Below are 19,135 nucleotides of genomic sequence, written 5' to 3'. Positions count from 1 at the left end.
ATATTTAATAGTTTATTTTAAAAGTTAAAGTACCAATAATCAAAACTTACCAAATTTAAACACGTAAATATGCATTAGCCCCCGTTTTTAATTTTCATTTCTATTACCAGTTTAACTCTCTTTTTCCATTAATGTCAAAATGAATTTTGCATCAAATGAATAAAATACAACAACAACAACAACAACAACAAAGCCTTAGTCCCGAAATGATTCGGGGTCGGCTAACATGAACCATCATATAAAACCGTGAATCAAATGAATAAAATAATAAAAAAAAATTAAATGCATCAATGTATACGATTAGTAGTTTCTAGTCTATAAAGTATAAAGCTTGATCATCGGAGATCGGAGGAATTGGTTTTGATTGACAAATGGATTCGTCGAATAACCTCACCTCACTTCCTGAAGAGGGCAGAGAAGATGCCACGCAACCGGAGGAAATTTCCCCAAAACCATCAGTCTCTGCTTTTGACTCTGTTCCCCAACGCCCTCCTCCTCCTGCTCAGTCAGTGTTTTTCTGCTGAATTTGTTAACTAAAATGAATTGATCGGTACTTTTTCTTTTTCGGTAACAGAATGGGGAATCTTTTTGCAGGAGCTCATCGCAGAAGTACGGACCTTTAGACTGGAGTGACTTTTTTGACCGGGAAGATGACGTTTCCATTCCGAATTCAGATGATGTTAGTCTTGATCATCTGTGCTTTAATTACAATTTTTCCCCCTCTTTTATGCGGTTTTTTTGTTCTAATTTTGTTTATGATTATAGGTATTTCATGTGTATATGGCAGGAACTGAAGGGCCTGTTGTTTTCTGTCTCCATGGTGGTGGTTATTCTGGGTATGTTCCATGATTTTGGCCCTAGGCATTTTATAATATTTGATTCTGCAGAATTCCACACAACAAATTGGGTAATTATTCATTCAATTTGCAATTTGGTGGAAGATTTAGCTGATAATAGTGTAGAAGTGATTTATTTTTTAAACTTTCTTGTTGATAGAGCTTGTGGCTGGTGGCTAGAGGATGTTTCAGTTAGCGAATAAAGACTTAATTTGATCCAATTTGATAAAAGAAGCTTTACCTTGCATATGCATTACACTGAAATGAAAATTTTCTATAGCAGGTCATAGTTCCACTTAGGTTAGTCCATAGCCGGCTCTGTAATGTATATATGAAGTTAATGCAAAAAATCCAATTGGTTTTAATGTATTTAATGGACCATTCATGAAACTTTTTTGACTATTTCGTGCTCTGTTTCCCACATTGTCGATGTAGCTTACCATATGTGGAGTCTTTTCCAGTGTTTTACTTAAGCACCTGATGTCTCATGATTGAATTATGTGCATTTGATTTTAGTTCTATTCACTTGTTTGCACAAAGCTTATATAATTTAGAAGAACTAATCTTATATTTTTCTCATCATTTGCCATTGTGCTTATGATGACGAAATAGATTTATTTCAGAGGCTGTTATTGCCAGCCAACCGGGTTTGTTATGCATGCTAGAAAACATGATCTAAATATGATTCCAAGTTCCCAACTATCACGTCCTTGCATCTAGCAATGACTTTATGGATAAATTTGCAATTGACCTGTAGATGTTGGAGAATCTTTCATTGGATGCTTGAAAGTTAGTTCACTTCATAAAAAAACAGGATGTGCTTGATACTAGTATTAAATATGTGATTATGGTGTTGTATAGAAATTTCTGTTTTGACATTGTAATGTGGTTAGTTTATGCACAATTTTTTATTTTATTTTAATATCATGTTGGAGTTCTTAAAAAAGGCTGCAAAAATTTAATAGAATCTGGTAGGAGGCTTTCGTTCTCTTTGTTCAAATCAATATAATGCATTAGTTTTTTTTTTAGAACAGTGTTGACAAACTAAGGCTTTCTGTAAAGTAAATTACATTGTTTATTTGGTCAGACTGTCATTTGCACTATCAGCCGGTAAAATAAAGGAGAAAGCCCGAGTAGTTGCAATGGACTTGAGAGGACATGGCAAAACATCCACAGAAAATGATGTTGATCTTTCTATTGAGGTATTAATATTATAGTATTCGAATCTGAAATTCAAAAAGGTTGTTTTTAATTAGTCATTGATATTGGGGTTTATAGTTTAATATATTTCTTTCATGACTTTCTGGTTTTGTAATATGCTATCAAAAGTTTTTTCCTACATTTGCAGACTATGTGCGCCGATGTTATTTCTGTATTGAAGGAAATGTATGGAGACTCTCCTCCTGCAATTGTGCTAATTGGCCACAGGTTCCACTCTCTCTTTTACTAAACGGAAAGCTAGTCCCAAGGATTTCAAGCTTCCCAACTATCAATGCTTTTTCTATTTTTCACCACAAACCCCTTCCCCTTCCCCTTGTGCTTGATTCTTAAATTGATTGCGTGATTTGACATTAGCTATTTCCTGCTCATTTTCTGGATTGGTTTTACTCTTTTCTTTGGGTAGATTGTGATCTTTGGTTACGGAAGTGAGAAGATCGAATATTTGGTTATAAACAGTCTATGTTGCATGGAAACTCTTCTTTAGCAGCGTTTCTGCATTTTGTATCCAGTTTCTTTTCTGCTTTCTAGCTATAGTTTTTTAGTAATAATGTTTCCCGATGTCTATTTCCGTTTCCATGGACATAGTAAATAGTGCAATTGAAGTTTGTTTTGAGCAGAAAATATGTTCTAAGAATCTGCAATATTTTTGCTTTGGGCCTTTTCTGAACAATTAGCAAGAAATGTCATTGGTTGATCAATGAAGGAAAAATGCGTTTGCCATTATTATAGGACTTCATAAATTTATAGGGATAAGGTACTAAAATAGGCCTAAGGTTTTTTTGGGGTCTGTCAATTTAGGCTTCACGTACAAAATAGCACCAATGTACGGCTTAACGTTTACAAAATGGTACCAATTTAGGCCTTGATAACGAAACATGACATGTCATTATCAATGGTTTCTCCAGGCACATGAGCAAAACAATATTTATTTTTATTTCTCTTCTCTTTCAATATATTCTCTCTTTTATTATTTATATTTTCTGTTTGGGTCATTCCATTCTAATGCAGCATGGGCGGTTCAGTTGCTGTTCATGTTGCTGCTAAGAAAGTATTACCTACCTTGGCAGGGTTGGTTGTTGTGGATGTTGTTGAGGTTTGCTTTCTTCATAATACATTGTTGTTTCTTGCTTCTGCTTATGTCTTTGTTTATCAATGGTTTCTCGAATTTTTTATTGGATAATGTGATGGAATTTCAGGGAACAGCTATGGCTTCTTTGATTCACATGCAGAACATCTTATCAAACAGGATGCAGCATTTCTCAAGCATAGAAAAAGCGGTATCTATATTTTCTTTGGGTTGCAGTCATACCTGTCTGATATTTTGCCTTTCATGAGTTGTTTATGCATAAAGATTTCCATATGTGGAACTGATGTCTGAACTGCGAATCAAATAGTTGAAGAGTACTAAGATTAGTTTTGATACTAAATTGCGGATGTCAGAGACGCATGAAACTAATTAGCTTTATTGGAGTTTTTTTTTTTTTTTTTTCTGCTGCAAGTTAAGTAAGAAGGATGAAAAGAAATAAAGGAAAGGGCACATGAGCAAAATTTAAAGTGGAAAATAAGGGGGAGACAGACATAAGAACTAAAAGAAATAAAATAACTGAGAATTGAGGAGGAAAAGATTAAAAGAGCTATTAAGTATTAGCAAAAATAAGTTTTGTTAAAAGCGCCAGAGGTGCTCAGGCGAGGCGAGACACCAACACTTCAGACCACCACCTTCAATGAGGCGCTGCCTAGGCGAGCGCTTCAGCGCAGGACCTGGCGCTGGCGCTGGCGCTGGGCATGGAGGAGGCGAGCTTCTGCAATTTTCAGACTACTACTAGAAAATTTCAATACTATTCTTGAAAGGAAAGTAGGAAACATTAATGACGGGAAGGATTTGGAAAGAAAATACATAATTTAAAGGAAAGTATTGTTACTTTTGGCGAAAACTACTCCAATTTATATATTGAAAAGATAAAGACTTTATATACAAGAATGAGTATAGGAAGTGGACAAATATATTAATCCCTATAATTCTTTTTGTTGCTCCGGGAATTCTTCTATTACAACAAGCTATTTTCACATATGTTCATACTGTAACAAGTATCATAAGTATTCTAGTTTCCAAAACTAATGAAGCTTATTCAAGGTAAGCGGATGAATAGGAAGAGTCAGATTGCATAACTTTAATTGGGGAAGTAAAATAGCTGCTTCTCTCATTTATTAAGAAGAAAAAAAAATAGAAGATTAGGAAAGAAAAACTGCAAAATTTTCGCAGCCTTATGCGAAAAAGAAAAAAATTACAAGGAACACACGCCAAAGACTTCAGACTTTTGGCAAGAGACCTGCGAGGTTAGTGAAACTTCACAAGAAACAATAAAAAAAAAGGGCGGCCCGGTCGCACTACGCGTCCCTGCTGAGCGAGGGTCCGGGGAAGGGTCCCACCACAAGGGTGTACTGGGGGCAAGCCTTCCCTTGCCAATTTATTTGGCAAGAGGCCGCTCCTAAGACTCGAACCCGTGACCTCTTGGTCACACGACAACAACGTTTACCGTTGCGCCAAGGCTCGCCCTCTTACAAGAAACAATAGCAATAGAAAAAAACGCAACTAGCTTTGCAAGTAAAAAGGAACATTGATTGGAGAAAATCAAAAGCAACAAGCGTATTTCTTAGATTGTGAATGCAAATCTTTTGTAGGCTTTGTTCATTTTGTTTTCATTTGCTTTCTTTTTTTTTTTTGGAATTTCAGCTCAGAAGTAATCATCATAACTTATGCGATTCAATATTTATTTGTGTTTTTACCCTTTATTTTTTTAAGTAGTGCCTCACTTCATTTAGGCCAGCGCCTGAGGCGATTTGAGATCTCATCACCATAAGAGGGCCTAGCGCATTTAACAACACTGGCAAGAATAGTTAGAAAGTAAAAAAAACTCCATGCCATTGATTTTGAAACTCTGATGATTTTAAAGCCAGAAGGATTACTAAGATTCATATATAACCCTCCTCTATTTTGGTTGGATTAGATTAAATAATTCAATTCAATTTTTTAATCACACGACGACTTATGTTAACTGACTTTTCAAATTTTCACCTAAATGGTGATGCAAAGCGTTGCATATATATTTGATACATTTAATCCAGTATGTATTGATGTGTCGTGTTCGGAGAATTTGGTTAGGTTGCTTGGTGATATATTATTAATTGACTCATAACATGTTCACCTGACGGAATCTCAAGGTTCCTTTTTTTTCCCCTGTATATACATGATTCCTGAATTTATAGATATTATAGAAAGTTAGACAGCTACATGTATGTTTGGCTCCTGTTTCTAAGTTAGAGGAACATAGTAAATTATAGGCTGATAATTTGTCAATGAAGCTTCTGCATGCCGATGAACTTCGCAGTGCTTATGAGTTGGAAATTGATGTCTCTGTGTAGATAGAATGGAATGTTAAGGGAGGTACCTTAAGAAACATTGAGTCTGCTCGGATATCTGTGCCTACCACTTTAAAGTATGATGATTCAAAAAAATGGTAAGTACTTCTGCTCGGATATTCTTCCTTGAAACTTTTCACGACATGCAAGAATAATATTCTCGAGTTTGTAAACGGTTTTCGAGTTTCAAATGGTTTAAATATGTTTGTTACATAAATTTAATCTCGAGGTCTTCTCTTTACAATCTAAATCTAGAGCTTTTAGGTTGGGCAGTTCTTTGACATGTTGTAAAAACTTTTCAAACCACATTCCAAAATTTATCTTGGCCATCTAATTATTATGATTCATATAAAGATAAATAGGTGGCTTGTCCACCTCTCATGGCCAATGATAAGTGACGTTTGTCCCGATACCCTCACTTAAGTGTGAATATTAGGTTGAGTGTTCAATAAACTAACTGGGATTAATGTTTGTGTGCTGCAGTTATGTTTATCGAGCACGTTTGGTGGAGACAGAACAATATTGGAAAGGATGGTATAAGTTATTCTGCAATTAATATCAGTTTCGGTAAAATGACATCACAAGGATTCACTTCTAGAAACTAAACCAAATGCTCTCTAATGATCTTTTGTCTACAATACTGATTCTACTTTTACTTATATAATTATATTTCTTTATTAGTTTTTCAACATGTTTTTCTATCCGATAATAATGTAAAATAGGTCTATGGTTTTTGGGGAAGTATCAATTTAGGCTCCACGTACAAAATAGCACCAATATAGGCTTAACGTTTGAAAAAGGTACCAATTTAGGCCTTGATAATGGAACGTGTCACGTTTCGTTATCAAGGCCTAAATTAGTACCCTTTTTTAAACGTTAAGCCTATATTGGTGCTATTTTGTACGTGGAGTCTAAATTGATACTTCCCCAAAACCATAGGCGTATTTTGGTACCTTATCCCTAATTTAAAACCTACAAGTTCAGGGCCAAACGTAGGAAGTTTGGGCTTAAATCTACTTGTAGGGGTTGCGTTTAGTGTAAGCTTTAGATTTCCCATTTGATCGATATGACTTAGCTATTTGTATACCTTGCAGGTATGAAGGCCTTTCCGAAAAATTTCTGTCATCTCCTGTTCCGAAACTCCTGCTTCTAGCCGGGACCGACAGACTAGACAGGTGATTTACATGAACTTACCTCAAAATTTTGACAGTGTTATTATGCAAATACTTGCATTACAGAAAAGAATCCATGGCAAAGAGTTTTTGTTTTAGATCTAGCAACAAGTGCATGTAGTTGTGCAATTTTAACTTTTCGGTTATCGACTGCTTTTAAACATAGCATTTGAGTAATTGAGTCTGCATATTTAGAAGGTTGTAGCTTAGATGGCGGACTAATACGAAAAAAGTAAGTCCATTATCTGAGGTTTTCTTTGCATTTTTCACTACAGAACTCTTACAATTGGTCAGATGCAAGGCAAGTTCCAAATGGTGGTGGTTAGACATACAGGGCATGCTATACAGGTCGACATTAGTAACCATAAGCCGTCTTTTCTTTGTCTTTACTTTCCCGGATCTATCAAAGATCAGAACTGATATAATCTTGAATAACTGCAGGAAGATGTACCTGATGAATTTGCAGCACTTGTAGTTAATTTTATATGTCGCAACCGTATAGGCCCTCATGGAGTTGAGGTTTGTATTCATATTCGTCGTAGAAAATCAAGTCTATGAAAAATAAGTTATTATAGAGGAACCATCTAATAGATAATAATAACTATTGTTGCAGATACCAGGACTTCGTCGGCCTGTACAACCGCAACAGTGAACGACATTGGTTAAGCTTAGTACGATAGCTGATGGATGATGAACAGAAAATGCACTCCATAATTTATTGTGACTTTTAGTTTTCGGGTTCAGAGCTTTCCTTGTAGAATTTTGCCACATTTCTGACTTAATAATCCAGGCATGTAGCTGTGGAATCTTGATATTACAGGTAGTTATATAATACTACACAGCTTATGTAGTTTTTTGTGTGATGGTTATATCCATTAATTTTTATTCGGTTTAACCGATTTTTTTTTTACTAAAATAGAACTCATAATTGAAACCTGAAATATCATAAAATATTGATAAAAACTGAATTGAAACTATAAAATGACCAAAACAAGTTTTATTTTAATTATGAAAGAGATCCAATTGAAGGCTTAAACATACTTTAGGGATTTAGAATCCGTTTGGTTTTAGGGATTTAGTATCCGTTTGGTTTATCAATTGTTTGTTGTTGGAAAAAGTTGATTTTTTGAAAAAGCAGGAAAAATATATTTTTCATGTATAAAAGACGGATAATAGTTTCTTAATCAAACACCTAAAACTCTAATTTTTAATATGAAAAGACAAATAAAATGTAAAAATAGAATAAACAAACATCCAATTAATTAGCGATTTTAGAAGGTTAGAGAGCTAATTGACTTTCGAGGTATATATTGATAATCTATTGGTGGAATCTTACGGATGTTTTGGACTACGAGATAGTTTATAGTGATTTCCCCTTCTAGGGGAAGATTGTCTAAATACGAGACCTTCCAAAACGGTATGGAATACATATACAGAAGAAAATCCATTGGTATAAATAGGTTGACCGTTAGGAAAATCTAGATGCTCCATGGGGATTTAGCATAGTCCAGATCAGACATTGGCTTCCCCATGAGCTCAACTACAGTTAGCAATTTTACTTTTCCAAACATTTATGAACAGTCAAATAGTTGAAATTGCTATTCATTATAAATGGATAATCAGAAACTTTTCATTTGATCAACTCAATGAAGAAGATAGTTTCCATTGTTAGCCAACTGAGTTGACTAGAGAACAGATGCATGCCATTTTTTCTTGTATAAATATCAATGTTATGAAAATCAGACCGGACCGACCAGTTCGACCGATCAGATCATGAACTGCGTAGACATCCAGCTCAATTATAGATGTATTGGTTTAAAAGTGTTAAACCGTACTGAACCTGTTATAGATGTATTGGTTTAATTATATATGAATTAAACCATACTGAATTGAGGTCGAACCAAATTGGTTTAAAAGTGTTAAACCGTACTGAACCTGTTATAGATGTATTGGTTTAATTATATATGAATTAAACCATACTGAATTGAGGTCGAATCAAGAACCGGTATAAAGCCAGTGACCGGTTTGACCGTGGTTTTTAAGGAACTTTCTTTAAAAGAAAAATCAAGACAAACCTGCTTTTTGTCATTTTAGTACATTACAGTTTCATTCCAGTGGAAATTGGAATAGAGAAAAAATAATTGCAATTAAAAAGTAAAAAGGTAATTAAAATAAACAACTAATTCATTATACTTTTTATTTTTATCCCCAAACCAAATAATCTGTTCATCATCAGTTCCCACTCATCCCCCAAACCAAGAAAGTTGCTATTATGTTTAATTAACTGGGATTTTATTATATATATTTATCAATTTATATATAATATATTTATGATATTGATCCAGTCATTATGCCGGTTCGATGTCCTTTCCAGTTTTTAAAACATTGATAAATACGTGCAATGCCCACCACACTTGGCCTCAAGTTCATTCCATATCAGTTTTCACGTCTGGCAATTTTGATCAAAACACTCTCAGGATCTGTTTTTCTCCTTCATTCTTGGTTCACTTCCATATCTTCGTTGGTCTCAGGTGCCGCTGGCTCAGCTTCTTCGGCCTCAGGTGCCATCTTAGCTTCTTTGGCTTCAGGCGCCGCCTCAGCTTCTTCATCTTCGGCTGCAGGAGGAGGTGGAAATATATCCGTTACCAGCTCTAGTAGTTCATTCATATGATCTTCTCCCAAACGCGTCTCCAATTGCTCTACAACCTGTCAAAATAAGAAGCTGAAATCACTAATCCACCATCCGTTAAAGATCATAACTTTTTTCCTCCTAGTGATCACTACAAATTATAAATTGAAGCATCAACACATAATTCCACAGTTCCCTCGCAACCTCGTAACAATAATTACTAGTTATCCGGGATCAAATCATCACATTCCGCAATCATATCACTACCCCTGATCCAGCTCGAGTGTCTACATTATCATCACATTCCGCAATCAGTGAGCAGAAAATAGAAATAATTAGAAACTGTGGAATAGAAATGATCATCAATTAAGAATTTCCAGCTAAAGGGAAAGTTTCAATTAGCTAGAATCATAGTCGGAAGCAGAATTGGATTGTGTTTGCTGGCGGAAACAGTTTCCCAGACTAGAAACGGGTTTCCTATTTTCAATATTCCCGGAAATTTCCGTTTCCGAAACGGACATGATACACGGAAACACTACCAAAAAGGAGTTTCCCTACAACATAATTTACTAATCGACTTCCTACCTCGACATTTTCAAAAGTCGGTACAGTTAAGAGACTACTAGAGGAATATGGGAGTACAAGTACTTCTAACAAAAATAATATTATGACTATGAGGAGCAGACACTGAGGGAATTGATTTCCCTCTGCACCATGTTTATGAACATTTTCTCCATAAAGAGACGGAAAATTTTAGAGTACTCATACTCCCGACCAATCAATTCATAATACATGTATATAAATTTTTTCTTTCCACCAATCATGTCCATGTGATGGTATTCAAAACGATTTTCATTGGTCGGGAGTATTACTCCAGGAGTACCTTAAAACTTTTCTAAAGAGACAGCTACTCAGGTTCCAACCTTCAACCAAAATACCTAAAGAGGAAGGTTCAATTAGCAGGAATCATAGTTGGAATCGGAATTGGATTACGTTTGCCGGAAGAAACAGTTTCCTAAACTAGAAATTAGTTTCCTATTTTCAATATTTACAGAAACGCGCCCAGAAACATGTCATACTGGTTTCCAAGAGTTTCCGTTTCTGAAACGGACACGAAAATCGGAAACGCTATTGAAAAGGAGTTCCCGTGTAAAAGACAGATTCTTGCACTGACACAAGACAACTGGGCACTGCAACAACAGTGGGTAATCATAGGAGGAACCGAAATGAATCTTTCAAGAACCAAGTCCATTTTCTGATCTCAATGTAAAACAATAAACATATGAAAAAAGATTCATATAACAGTTTATAACTTTCATAATTCATCATTCGCTAATTTCTCTCATCACCCTAAATTAATGATAAGAGGCGAGCCTTGGCGCAATGGTACACCCTTGTGGTGGGATCCCTCCCCGGACCCTCGCTTAGTGGGGACGCGTAGTGCACCGGGCCGCCCTTACCCTAAATTAATGATAAATTCTTGAACTTTTCGGGCCCTCAACACACAATAACATACTTGAGAGCAGAGCAGTCACCATAAATCAAATAACAAAAGTAAACACCCTAATAAGAGCTATCTTACAATTAAGAAGTAACCTCATAAGCAAATCGAAGAAATATCGGAAACGAAACAAATTGTTGAGGCAACGAATCTATAATTGAAAGGAGAGAGATGAATAATGGATTTACCGGATCAATGCCTGTTAGTTCATAAGGAGTTAGGTTAATGATACTCAGGATCTCAGCTTTTGCAAGGCTGTATTTCTTACATTTCAACATGAACTCATTAATTTGCTCTCTTGTTTGCCTGAAAGCAGGAGTCCCAACCAAATAATCATAAACCTAGAACAAAAAAACAGTAGATGCAATCAAAATTCATATGGTTAAGCTAAACTTTTCGAAGTAGAAAACTTTAAAAAATGAAATAAAACCTTATATTCTGATGGTGCTACTGGAGCCATAACCCTTGAAATATCGTTTCCTGCACCTCGGGACTTTAGAAAGTCAAGTACTTCAAAATTGGTAAGCGCCCCAGCGTTTGGATTCTTTCTGCAAATCAGTTTAAAATTATAGAACATGCCTAATCAAGCGCTAAGAAATAAAAACAAGAAGCTACATACATCTTCATCTTAACGTTTCTTTAATTCCCACACCAAGGTGTCAAATGCCAATCGTGTACGATCTGCTCCACTGGCAATCCTGCAAAAGCAAACGAGTAACGTTATAGTTGCCGATTAGGGGTGTTTAAAGCAACCAAGCCGAACCAATAAAGTCTCAAGGTATATAGTTTGGTTCAAACTAAAACTGAGTAGGGCTGTAAGGGACAAAAAACTTGATTGTGTTCGGCTCGATCTATAAATAAGCGGAGTTTGAACACGGTGAACTCTGTCAAAAAGCTCGCAATTAGGCTCTGTTATAGATTCATCAACAAACTCGATTATAATGTTTATGAATAGACTCGTGAGCAAGCTTGGTTTGTATTTCTACAAAAAGAAATGTAAAACTAGCCTAGTTTTGTGTGAAGCTTTAGTTTTATAGATTTCAAAACTATATAGTTTTGTGCTAAAAAAATTTCAAATGAAAGTAATTAACGAGTTGTAGAAATTTCAAATGAACATAATTAACGAGTTGTCCGCGAATAAAGTTGAATTGCTCCATAGCAAAGCTCTTGAACAGACCAAAGCTAGACTCCACTAGATTACAGCCCTAAAAAAGAGTCTAGTAGTTTTTTTTGGAGAAGTATCAATTTAGGCTCCACTTACAAAATAGCACCAATATATGCCTAACTTTTAAAAAAGTACCAATTTAGACCTCCATAGCGGATTAGACACATCATTAATATTACTCCTTTAAGTTCTGATTTCTTCCTGTACAACAATTGAGAGAACTTAAAGGAGTAATATCATTCTCGTTTCATTATCGAAGCCTAAATTGGTACATTCTTTTAAACTGGAGCTATTATGTGGAGCCTAAATTGATACGTCAACAACAACCATAAGCCTATTTTGTTACCTTCTCCCTATATTTAATGTGGAAAAGAAAAAATTTATGAAGGCCAAGCATAAAGATGGAAGTTTGAATCATTCAGTTCTTGAAATAGTCACTGCCAAATCTGACATAAAAATTAGAATGATAGTTCTTGAATATTCAAATGTTCATAGTCCATCAAAACCCCCATAAATCGGGCATTCTTCAGATAATACAGTAAAACCAATATCGGTACTAGGACATAAGGAGCCTGTGATATTCGAAATTTGGCAGCTTACCTTAGAATCTCAGTGACTGCTGAACAACCAGAAGTCTACAAAAAGCAGTGAGGGAGGGCAGCGCAATCTAGGTTTGGCACTTGGAAGACTTCGGTAAATTGGAACTGCCGACAACGGAGACAGTCGACGATTTCGAGTTCGGAAGGGATCACTGATGGGTCGGTAAACGGAATTTCCAATTACAGAGAGAAGGATTCAAACTCGATACAATTTGGGGCAGAACTGAAGAAGAAATTTAAATTCAGAATCTAATGTAAATATACTAACTGGTGATGAAGGTGCTGTAGAATCTAAGTTGAATTTGCTGGATGGAAGATTATCTATTGCTTTAGTTGCTCGAGTTTTTCAGGTTTTAAATAGAAAGAACAGGCCTGCATTGCATTACTTTTATTGGATTAGACATAGACACCCGGATTTGGGATGTAACCCTGAAATCTGTTGTCTTGTTATTGATAATTGTGGGCGTTTAGATGATTATAATGCTATGCGAGGTCTTCTGAATGATTTTAGGTTGAAAGGATTGTCCCTGACCAGGAAGGCATTTGAGTATTTACTTGTTATGGCTGCTGATGAGGCTAAACTGAAAGAATCAACACAGAAAGTGATTATTATATTGAAAGAAGTCGGGGGAATATGTTACCTTACTGGAGTTCATTCATTGATTGAGATATTCAGCGTTTTAAGATCCTTAGCCATGGCAAAATTTGTTATTGAGAATACAGAGAGGAGATTGTCTAATTACAACCTTTTGTTTAAGGAAATGTGTCGGAGATGTGAATTTGGGGAAGCGAGAAATCTGATGGATGAGATGAGGAATGAAGGCTATCCATTAGTGCAAAATTACAATCGATTAATTAGTACTTTGCTAAAGAATGGTGAAATTGGTGTTGCATACAAAATGTTTCAGGAAATGAAAGAGAAAGAGAAAGATTGTCCTCCTGATGCATTAACATATGAAGTGTTTATATGTCACTATTGTAATGATGGCAACTTGGAAATTGCTTTCGAGTTTTTTGCCGATATGATGTCAAGGGGCCTTCGACCTAGGCTTTCGACACATGCTGCATTTATCAGAGGATATTTCAACTCGAACAAGTATGAGGAGGCACACAAATATATTGTGGAGTCGGATGATAAGTACTCAAGATCTGTGAATTACAGCTTGCTTGCAAGGCTTCATCTGAAAACAGGAAATGCAGTTAAAGCGGAAAATATTCTTTCCGAATTGATTGAGAAAGGTCTTAAACCAAATCATAAAGTCTACATGGAAGTCAGAGAACGTCTGCAGAAAGCAGGTATGGAAAAGTTGGCTACAGATTTAGAGATGAAGTTGTGCCAGCTTGAACATAGACCTTAGTACAGGTAGCTTTCTGTGTTTTTTCCCTTAATTTTTTTTTTCTTTCTCCTAACCATGTAAAAGAAGCAATTAGGAGCGTCTTCAGTTTAAACAGTGAATTTTATACAAAGTACAAGTGAAAGAAAGATGAAGCATACCTCTTTTGACCTCTCTAACTCTATAGTATTTGCTTATGAACTTCATTATTTTAGATGTTTACCCCTTTAAATTATATCAAACCTCAAAATGTTTGCAAGTTGTAACAGAGTAGTTGCCATTTATTTGCTAGATTGAGTCTTACCATTCATTTTTGGATTCCTATATATTGCCTGGGTTTGGGATTTGCATTTAAGTTGAGTTTAACTCGTGTTTGTATAATTGTTTGTCCCCATCATGAAATTAATTTGAGATTTATCACATTAATAATATTTTTCTCGTTGTATACTTTCACTTTCTTTTTGTTGTCTTCCCATTTGTGTTTGCTTGATACTTTGAAGAAATAAGCAAGAAAATGATTGGCTAATGGATCCGTTTTTTGGTTCAAAAATTCTGACAGTTAATACTTAGAAGAAGAAGATGATTTTATTTATTCAAACTATCTGTATGGAATTCATTTGTGAATTTTTGTTTAGTATTAAAAAAAATCAGGGTAGATTCAATTCAATAAAGGATTGTTCAAGCTCTAGTATGCGTATATGCACTGTGTGGTAGAGCACTGTAACATAGTCGTTGGGTCTTTGATTTAAGGGATAAAGTGACAAGGAGATGAATTTTATCCAAAACCTGACTTGTATATATATATCGCAAATGGGGCTGTCAGGAATCAAACCCTAGACCACTTGGTAAAACTGGCTCTGATACCATGTCATGGAACCAATTGGACTAAAAGCACAAGCTGGTAGTTAAAGTCCACTTCATATTAATATCTGACATGAGCTTTTAGTTCAATTGGTTTCATGACATGGTACGAGTGCCGGTTTGACCAAGTGGTCTAGGATTCAATTCCTGACAGCCTCATTTGTTGATTTAATTGATGAGCAAATTTCTGGGCTAGTGATTGTTAAGTAGAGCAACTTGCCTATGAGTTGTCTATAAGTTGGAATGTCTGCGAGGTTTGGAATCGGGTGATGGTTTGAAAGTTGGTGTAGCTGGTGTGTTTGCTGGCTTGGATCCCAGAAAGCCCTGTTCTTGAATAAGTTCAAGGCAGTATTTTCATTGACAAAGGTGTATCAGACTGTTTCCTCGCAATTTCAAGCCTAGAAAGTATTTTCATTGACAAAGGTGTATCAGATTTTGAACAGATTATGAAGATAGAACTTGATCTTAGTGACCGTGCCTCTGCAATTGCTGGTGACTAACATGTCATCAACGTATACTAAGGTGCTGTTTGATAAAACTGAAAATTAAGTGCTGAAAAAATAAGTACTGAATTTTAAGTGTTGAATATTATTAGTGCTGAAAGTATTAAATGATGTAAGTGTTATAAAATCATTAGTTGATAGTGTTTAACTTAAAATGTTAAGTTAAATATTTTGACTTATCAAAATGAGTGATTTTAGACTTAATTAACTAATTTAAGAGGTGGAAAAATAACGGTTATCAAACGCACTTAAATTAAATAAGTATTGATTAAGTGCCTTATCAAACAAGGCCTGACATCAAGGAAGGTGTTATCTATGATCTTGATAAATAAGGAAGGGTCAAATGTGGTATGTTGAAGACCAGAATTCTTCAAAGCTGTGGATAATTTGACATTCCACTGCTGCGCAGCTTGTCGAAGACTATAGAGTGGCTTTCTCAGTCTGCAAACTGCTTAGCCTTGCATAGGAGGAATTGTGCAACCTCGAGGGACTGCCATGTACACCTCTTCACTAATTTCTCCTTGTAAGTACGCATTAGTTATATCAAGCTGGTCAAGTATCCAGCCACAAGGAATAACCTGATTGTTGTTATCTTTGCAACAGGTGCGAAGGTCTTACTGAAGTCTATGCCTGCTTTCTGTGTGAAGCCTTTAGCGACCAGCCTCACCTTGTATCTCTCAACAATACCATCAGCTCTGTGTTTGATTTTGAAGATCCATCGGCAGCCTATTGCCTTTTTTTCCCTTTGGTTATGTACCAGGTACTGTTGTTATGTAATGCATTCAATTTTGTTGGTATTGCGTTTCTCCATTGTTCATGTTTGATGGTCTCCTCATTTCTTGCAGGTTCGGCGTGGCAAGATATATTCATTGAAAATGCTCTCTTGGCTGGGGATAAGTAAGCATAGGAGGAGGTGTTTTGACAAGGAGTGTGGTGTCTTTGGATATTTGCTCAAGAGAGACTGTTGATCCTGCAAGCTAGTGGTGCTAATCCTGAAGATATTTTGGAGGATGTCTAGGTCTGGATGACCTTCTGAGGTGATGTGGTTCATGTTCTTGTTGCTATACAGGTTCAGGTTGGTCATTATCTGTTCGTGACTGTATTTGATCGTTTTCATGTATATCTGTATTTTGCTCTTTTGGTTCCTCTTGTGTTTCATCAAATTGAATTGTCTGCGCCTGGTAATGTGAACTATTCTGATGCATCTAGTTCTAGTTAAGTTGGGAATAGGGTATTAAATCTAAGCCTTAGGATGCTTTAAATCTTAGGATTATAATAAGCTTAGATCTAACGGTGAATAAGGCTCCATGCGAACACTAATGTGGTAGCAGAGGGTCTTATATTTAGTATATGTGTTTTAGGTTGAGGTTGATAGGGAAAAATTGTCTCATAGAAGTATACAATTCTAGAGACAGAAATTCTGTGTGTTTGAAGGTCCATCACCTTGTAACCTTTTACTCCTGTTTTGTATCCCATGAAAATGCATTTCCTTGCTCTAGGTGTGAATTTTGTTTTGTTTCTGTCTAAGGTAGATGCATAGCACAGACGGCGGTAGGGTTGTAAATGAGCCGAGCTGCTCGATAAAAAGCTCGACTGTATTCAGCTCGATTTGTAAACGAGTTGACATTCAACATGGCGAAACTCGGCTCGAAAGCTCGCGAGCAGGCTCAGTTATAGGTTTATGAATAAGTTTGATTATAATGTTCATGAATAGCACAGACAACGGTAGGGTTGTAAATAAAAAGCTCGATCATATTCAGCTCGATTTGTAAACGAGTTGACTGCGAAACTTGGCTCGAAAGCTCGCGAACAGGCTCAGTTGTAGGATTATGAATAAGTTCGATTATAATGTTCATGAATAGCATAGACAGAGGTAGGGTTGTAAATGAGCCGATCTGTTCATGAGCTGCTCGATTTTATTCAGCTCGATTTGTAAACGAGTTGACATTCAACGTGGAGAAACTCGGTTATAGATTTATGAGTAAGTTCGATTATAATGTTCATGAATGCGCTCGTGAGCAAGTTTGATTTTATTATTATTTTTTAATAATAGTATTTCTATAAAAGAGGAAATCTTTGTGTAAATTTCAAATTGACATAATTAATAAGTTATTCGAGAGCGAAATTCATGAACAAAATTAACGAGTTGTTCGTGTGAAAGCTTTATTGTGTTTGACTCGATTTATAATCGAGCCGAGCTTGAGTACTACGCAACTCGGCTTGAAAGCTCGTGAGCAAGCTCGGTTATAAGTTCATGAACAAGCTCAATTATAATGTTCATTAACGGGCTCGTGAGCAAGCTAGGTTCGATTTTCTTTTTAATAATTAGTATTTCTACTATTCTATAAATGGGAAATGTAAAACAAAGTAGTTTTCTATAAAACTTTAGTTTTGTAAATTTCAAAACTAGGTAGTATTTTTATTTATTATGACCTCATTCTCGAGCACAATAAATGAGCCATAAACGAAATGTTCGCGAGCAGCTTGTTTATTTGTTGACGAGCTTTACTCGTGAGCTTGCTTATAAATATAATTAATGAGCTGTTCAAGGGTAAATTCATGAACAAAATTAACGAGCTGCTTGGGAGAAAGTTCATGAACATAATTAATAAGTTGCTCACAAACAGGATTTTGAGCTCGTTAATTTTCTGCCGAGCTGAGGATGAGCAGCCAAAGCTCTCTACTCGATTCAGCTCGATTACAGCCCTATATCTAGCATTAGCAGAAATGGCTAGTATGAGCTCAGTTTGCCTGTCACCGGATTCTAGGGTATGCAATTAGCAGTAACAAGGAAATTGTACATAATGTTGCAGATAGGGCACCTTCTCTTTGTCTATCAGTTATTACAGACAGCTTACAATCGGTATTCTCATCTAGGCGAAGTTTCTGTTAAGTTCATTCATTTACGGAAGATTTTTTTAGGTAGCATATGATTGCAGGGTTTTCTTGTCTGTATCAGGAATTGCTAGGGGAAGCGGATGGCATAATATAGGAGGTTATGTGAATCTTGGTGCATTCTATGTTGCATGAACACTTCTCATTACTAGCTTTTCTGCATTTCATGTCCGTGTCCGTGTCCATTTCTGTTTATATTTTAAAAATAACGTTTTCCATGTCCTTGCAACATAGGGTGCATATTATCTTGTTGGGACTCCAGTAGCTGTTGTGTTAGCTTTCGTTACACATTTAAGAGTGAAAAGGCTTTTGATCGGATTGGGGCAACAGGATCATTTGTACAAGCATCTTTACAAGCATCTTTACTCGCTCTCCGGACACTCTTTACAGACTGAGAAAGCAGGTTGTTCTTTTTAATTAATTCAAAATAAAGGAACCAGATTGTTAAGTGATGATTCCAATTTTTATGTCAATGTGCAGGCAATCAAAGCAAGAGAGAGGGAAATACGTAGATCAGTATGCTATCAGTTTTGTACATGAAGGCGAAAATCTGGAACAGTAAGAGGCTTTTTCTTATTCTTCTTTCTGCCAATTATGTTACAAATGTGGTTAGATTTGAACGGGACAAAATTATGGTGCCTTATCATTTGGCATCTTTTAAGGGTAATATAAACATTTTATGATTTGCATCATCATAACAGCAATGAATCTCTTAATTCTGGAGCGTCACGGAAATATGATACTTCAGTCAATCATCTCAGGACTTTTGTCTCATCTCCAGCCTAGCTCCATCTGTCAATGTACATGAAATGTGTCAGAGATTAATATAAGATCTATGATTGGGCTTTAACTATCAGCTTGAGTTTTTTTAGTTCAATCGGTTCCATGACAAAATGGCTTCATAATAGTTGAAAAAACTGAAGTAACTATGTTTTTTTAAGAATCGATGCTTTATTTCTAATTAGCTTTATTTTTATTGAAACTGTATTTACCTTTCTT

At 35.8% G+C, this 19,135-nt stretch overlaps 3 protein-coding genes across 4 annotated transcripts; 2 read left to right on the top strand and 1 right to left on the bottom strand.

The window, feature by feature from the left end:
- Positions 1–261: 261 nt before the first annotated feature.
- LOC136235889 (uncharacterized) lies at positions 262–7,544 on the top strand. Its single transcript, XM_066025970.1, has 13 exons — positions 262–505; positions 595–679; positions 766–836; positions 1,924–2,038; positions 2,185–2,264; positions 3,066–3,150; positions 3,254–3,334; positions 5,481–5,575; positions 5,961–6,011; positions 6,572–6,652; positions 6,925–6,997; positions 7,091–7,168; positions 7,263–7,544. The coding sequence occupies exons 1-13, from the start codon at positions 372–374 to the stop codon at positions 7,299–7,301; spliced, it is 1,068 nt and encodes a 355-aa protein (XP_065882042.1). The 5' UTR covers positions 262–371; the 3' UTR covers positions 7,302–7,544.
- Positions 7,545–8,919: 1,375 nt separating this feature from the next.
- Positions 8,920–11,602, bottom strand: LOC136234868 (uncharacterized). Its single transcript, XM_066024357.1, has 4 exons — positions 11,399–11,602; positions 11,210–11,327; positions 10,968–11,120; positions 8,920–9,355 (listed from the first exon to the last, which is right to left on the bottom strand). The coding sequence occupies exons 1-4, from the start codon at positions 11,404–11,406 to the stop codon at positions 9,143–9,145; spliced, it is 492 nt and encodes a 163-aa protein (XP_065880429.1). The 5' UTR covers positions 11,407–11,602; the 3' UTR covers positions 8,920–9,142.
- A 716-nt stretch (positions 11,603–12,318) lies between these two features.
- LOC136234856 (pentatricopeptide repeat-containing protein At3g22470, mitochondrial-like) lies at positions 12,319–19,015 on the top strand. 2 transcript variants are annotated; one of them, XM_066024345.1, is made up of 7 exons: positions 12,319–15,260; positions 15,651–15,764; positions 15,845–16,001; positions 16,087–16,316; positions 18,371–18,539; positions 18,617–18,694; positions 18,838–19,015. In XM_066024345.1, exon 1 carries the CDS (start codon positions 13,029–13,031, stop codon positions 13,899–13,901), a length of 873 nt encoding a protein of 290 aa, XP_065880417.1. In that variant the 5' UTR covers positions 12,319–13,028; the 3' UTR covers positions 13,902–15,260; positions 15,651–15,764; positions 15,845–16,001; positions 16,087–16,316; positions 18,371–18,539; positions 18,617–18,694; positions 18,838–19,015. The 2 variants fall into 2 exon arrangements, with proteins under 2 accessions (XP_065880417.1, XP_065880416.1); XM_066024344.1 differs by having other exon boundaries at positions 12,319–13,906; positions 18,617–19,015.
- The last annotated feature ends 120 nt before the right edge of the window (positions 19,016–19,135 follow it).

The sequence above is a fragment of the Euphorbia lathyris genome, chromosome 7 (genome assembly GCF_963576675.1).
Source record: "Euphorbia lathyris chromosome 7, ddEupLath1.1, whole genome shotgun sequence".
NCBI classification, from domain to species: Eukaryota; Viridiplantae; Streptophyta; class Magnoliopsida; order Malpighiales; family Euphorbiaceae; genus Euphorbia; species Euphorbia lathyris.
Note: the sequence above shows the minus strand (reverse complement) of the source record. Positions and strands in the feature narration are given on the sequence as shown.

Excerpts from the sequence above, each read along its gene's own strand:
- LOC136235889 (XM_066025970.1), top strand. The coding sequence starts at position 372 with ATGGATTCGTCGAATAACCTCACCTCACTTCCTGAAGAGGGCAGAGAA. Across the intron at positions 680-765 it reads CCATTCCGAATTCAGATGAT|GTATTTCATGTGTATATGGC; the intron begins GTTAGTCTTGAT and ends TTATGATTATAG. Across the intron at positions 2,039-2,184 it reads ATGTTGATCTTTCTATTGAG|ACTATGTGCGCCGATGTTAT; the intron begins GTATTAATATTA and ends CTACATTTGCAG.
- LOC136234868 (XM_066024357.1), bottom strand. Across the intron at positions 11,121-11,209 it reads TAGCACCATCAGAATATAAG|GTTTATGATTATTTGGTTGG; the intron begins GTTTTATTTCAT and ends TTTTTGTTCTAG. Across the intron at positions 9,356-10,967 it reads AACTAACAGGCATTGATCCG|GTTGTAGAGCAATTGGAGAC; the intron begins GTAAATCCATTA and ends TTATTTTGACAG.
- LOC136234856 (XM_066024344.1), top strand. The coding sequence starts at position 13,029 with ATGCGAGGTCTTCTGAATGATTTTAGGTTGAAAGGATTGTCCCTGACC.